Genomic DNA, 3,213 nt, shown 5'->3' with positions numbered 1-3,213 from the left:
GATGATCCGTTAGGTGAAACAATTTGTAAAGGCTTCAGATAGTAATAACTACATTTGATACAATACTGATTACATATCTGTAGTTACCAGTAGCCAAAAATACAATTGGTTTGTATGGTGAAGTTGAAACCACCAATTTTACCATTTATCAACAAACTTGCCGTCTTTTTCTAATCAACAGTTATATATTTTATATATATCATAAATTTTTACATGATAATCATGTGTTTACTAATTACAGATATATAAATCAATTACCTGTAACAAAATGAAATCTAAAAATTATAAAAGTGACCATGTTTTGGAAATCCTAACAAAGTTGAACTATGACAGGAAGAAGATGAAGCAGTATTGTGATGTCACATTAAATGCTGAGTCTAATGATTTTTCTGGACACAAATGTATCCTTAGCGTGTTCTCAACATTTTTCTCTAAAATGTTTTCAATAGAGATGAAAGAAAAGTATGAAGGAAAAGGAAACATCCAAGGAGTGACTGAAGAGACACTTGAAGCTGTTTTAAACTTCATTTACACTTGTGACATCACAATCACAAGTGAGAATGTCTACAATTTGATGGAAGCTGCTAATTATATGCGTATCCCCATTTAAAAAAATTCTGTGAAGATTTTCTACTTGAAGAAATTGATGCAACAAACTGTTTTCGCCTTCGAGAATTCTCAAAGTCCCATGATTTGAAAACGCTTGTAAGTAAAGCGGATCAGATAATTGCTGAACATTTTGAAAGCTTTGTCAATGAAAAAGATATTGGTGCATGGGAGTATAAAGATTTTAAAGAAATACTTGAAAAGGAAAACAAGCATGTTTCCTCCGAGGAAATTGTTTTCTATGGATTGATGCAGTGGATCAAACATGACCTTGACGATCGTCAGAAACATCTAACTTACCTTTTCAGTTTAGTGGAATTAGAGAATTTGTCTTTAGAGTTTTTGCTTGATGTTGTTGGCAAAGAAGATTTAATCATGAAATCTCATGAATGTATCAACCTCTGCTTTCAATCAACAGCATCTCAGTTAAAAATCCGACAACACAATCCTGCCATTGCTGAGCAGCAGAAGGCAGACAAAGTATTTCTTGCATTCTGTGGAAATAAAGTTTGGATGTATGACATTGCAAACAAGAAAACAAGTATTCTCCCTAACACAACATATGATCACAATAATGGTTCAGTTGTTTCATACAAAAAAAAAGTCTACATCTTAAGTGGAAGCCTAACCAAAGCGGTGGAAAGGTTTGATTTCAAAGACCAGACATCAGGATGGCAAGAATTATCTACTACTGTTGTCAAGAGAGATGCTGGTGCATCTACCATTTTCAATGGATGTATTTACACTTGTGGTGGATGGAATGATTTTGCTTGGAATGCACAACGATCTGGACAATATTATAACATTGATGAGAACAAATGGGCTGTTATGGATAACTTGAAAAAAGGGCGTTCTTACATTGCGATGGTTTCCACCAGTTAAGGAGTGTATGCCGTTGGTGGTTGGAACAACAATGTTGCTTTGAAAACTGTTGAATTTCATAATCCCCAAATAGGTGGTTGGACAGCTATTCCTGCCATGAAGATTAGAAGATACGGTCTGGCAGCCATTGTGCTTCATGGCAAATTGTATGCAATAGGTGGTTGTAATAAAAAAAAGCTCAATTCGGTTGAACGATATGATCCACTGAAAAGAAATTGGTGTTATGTTGCAAACATGAATTTTCCTAGAGTTAATCACGGAGCTTGTGTTGTGAAAGGAAAAATCTATGTTGCCGGGGGAGGTCAACCTTCTGTAGAAGCCTATGACCCGAAAGAAGATGTATGGGTGGTTGAAGAAAACATACCAGAGTTTAGAAGTGTGCAGTTCATTGTTAGCATTTAGATACTAAAAGTGAAAGTTGTGTCTACAGCTACTTTAAAAACTTCAGTAAGTTTATAAAATGTTTCAATAATTTGCTCAACAGTTGAGTACATAACATTAAACAACTAAGTTATCCAAATGTTTTCATACCTGTCCCAGTGTCCCTGTATCAATGTGAATTACAACATGTTAACATTAAAACTTTTTCAAGCTTATAAATTTTTTGAAGTCTATTGCATTGAAACCTGTTGATGTGGTTATTTTCCGACCTCAAAAGTTTTAGTTATTTATGAACACTGAGTAATCTGTTAGGCTTAATGCGGGTTTGCTGCTCATACAGCTTTAATATATTTAATATATATAGACATTTTGCAAAATATTGCAAGTGGCTTGCTACAGGGGACACTCCTGATGGAATATCAATTTTAGCACCCCCTTTAATAAGTTGGTCGAAAAATGTGCTTAACTTGTAGAAAACCCTACATATTATTTAAGTATCTTTGAAAAGAGTTTGAAAATTGCAATCAAAAGTATGCCCATTTTAGCACTAGAAAAAAAAAGTGATGTATTTGCAATTGTTTTTTAATTTTAAGTAAAACTGCACAGAAATAGCAAAAATCGTTTCATAGATCACTTCTCCATTCATAGGCGTCGAAATAGGGTGGGCGACGCCCACCCTGCCGTGAAACGAGGGTGGGCAAAATATGTTTCGCCCACCCTGTTTTCATGCCACTTATGAAGTGTTCGTTACAATTATTTCCGTTTTTCTTAAACGCTGGACTATCCAAACAACTGCAGCGCAACTTCTTGTTTTACGCTATGTCTCTCGCTAGGTATCCGACAGAACAAAGCAATTCCGTAACAACGCTGCGTGGAAAAACGGCGGTACGCACTGCATTGTTGTTGCTACGACAACTGCCACAGCTGGCAATTCCTGGTGAGAGAAAGCCACGTTTGATCTTTTCTCCAAATTTGCGTCGGCAATTTGATCTTTTCTCCGAATGGTCTCACTTTCGTTACGTCACAATCAAACTTCAGTTCCCGGTCAGCGTAAGGGAATGTGAATATGACATCATAATGAACATGACAATAAAATAACCGATACAAACTAAAGACGTACTAAAAACAATCGCTTTTACAAATGCGGCAAATCCGAAGGCGCCACTTTAAAGATAACAGGTCACGAGTCACGCGCTTTTTAGGTCGCAAAGGAAAACATAAAAGAAGTTTGTTTAGTTTAGCAGCGCTCATAAGATCGCAAGATGCAAGAAAGAAAACATCCAACCTATTAAAGCTTAATTACTGCAGCGACACTAAACACAGTCTTTGTGAGAAAGACTAACC

The 3,213-nt window shown here is 35.9% G+C and overlaps 1 protein-coding gene across 1 annotated transcript; it reads left to right on the top strand.

The window, feature by feature from the left end:
- Positions 1-268: 268 nt before the first annotated feature.
- On the top strand, positions 269-1,890 carry LOC145785860 (kelch-like protein 12). Its single transcript, XM_082597569.1, has 3 exons — positions 269-554; positions 641-1,483; positions 1,562-1,890. The coding sequence occupies exons 1-3, from the start codon at positions 269-271 to the stop codon at positions 1,888-1,890; spliced, it is 1,458 nt and encodes a 485-aa protein (XP_082453695.1).
- The last annotated feature ends 1,323 nt before the right edge of the window (positions 1,891-3,213 follow it).

This window comes from Aplidium turbinatum, chromosome 16 (assembly GCF_918807975.1).
Source record: "Aplidium turbinatum chromosome 16, kaAplTurb1.1, whole genome shotgun sequence".
NCBI lineage: Eukaryota > Metazoa > Chordata > Ascidiacea > Aplousobranchia > Polyclinidae > Aplidium > Aplidium turbinatum.
This window is presented reverse-complemented; position numbering and strand designations above follow the sequence as displayed.

Bases quoted from the DNA above. Each gene is read 5' to 3' on its own strand.
- LOC145785860 (XM_082597569.1), top strand. From the start codon at position 269: ATGAAATCTAAAAATTATAAAAGTGACCATGTTTTGGAAATCCTAACA. The intron at 555-640 runs GTGAGAATGTCT...TTCTACTTGAAG, and splicing joins TTGTGACATCACAATCACAA to AAATTGATGCAACAAACTGT. The intron at 1,484-1,561 runs GTTAAGGAGTGT...ATCCCCAAATAG, and splicing joins CATTGCGATGGTTTCCACCA to GTGGTTGGACAGCTATTCCT.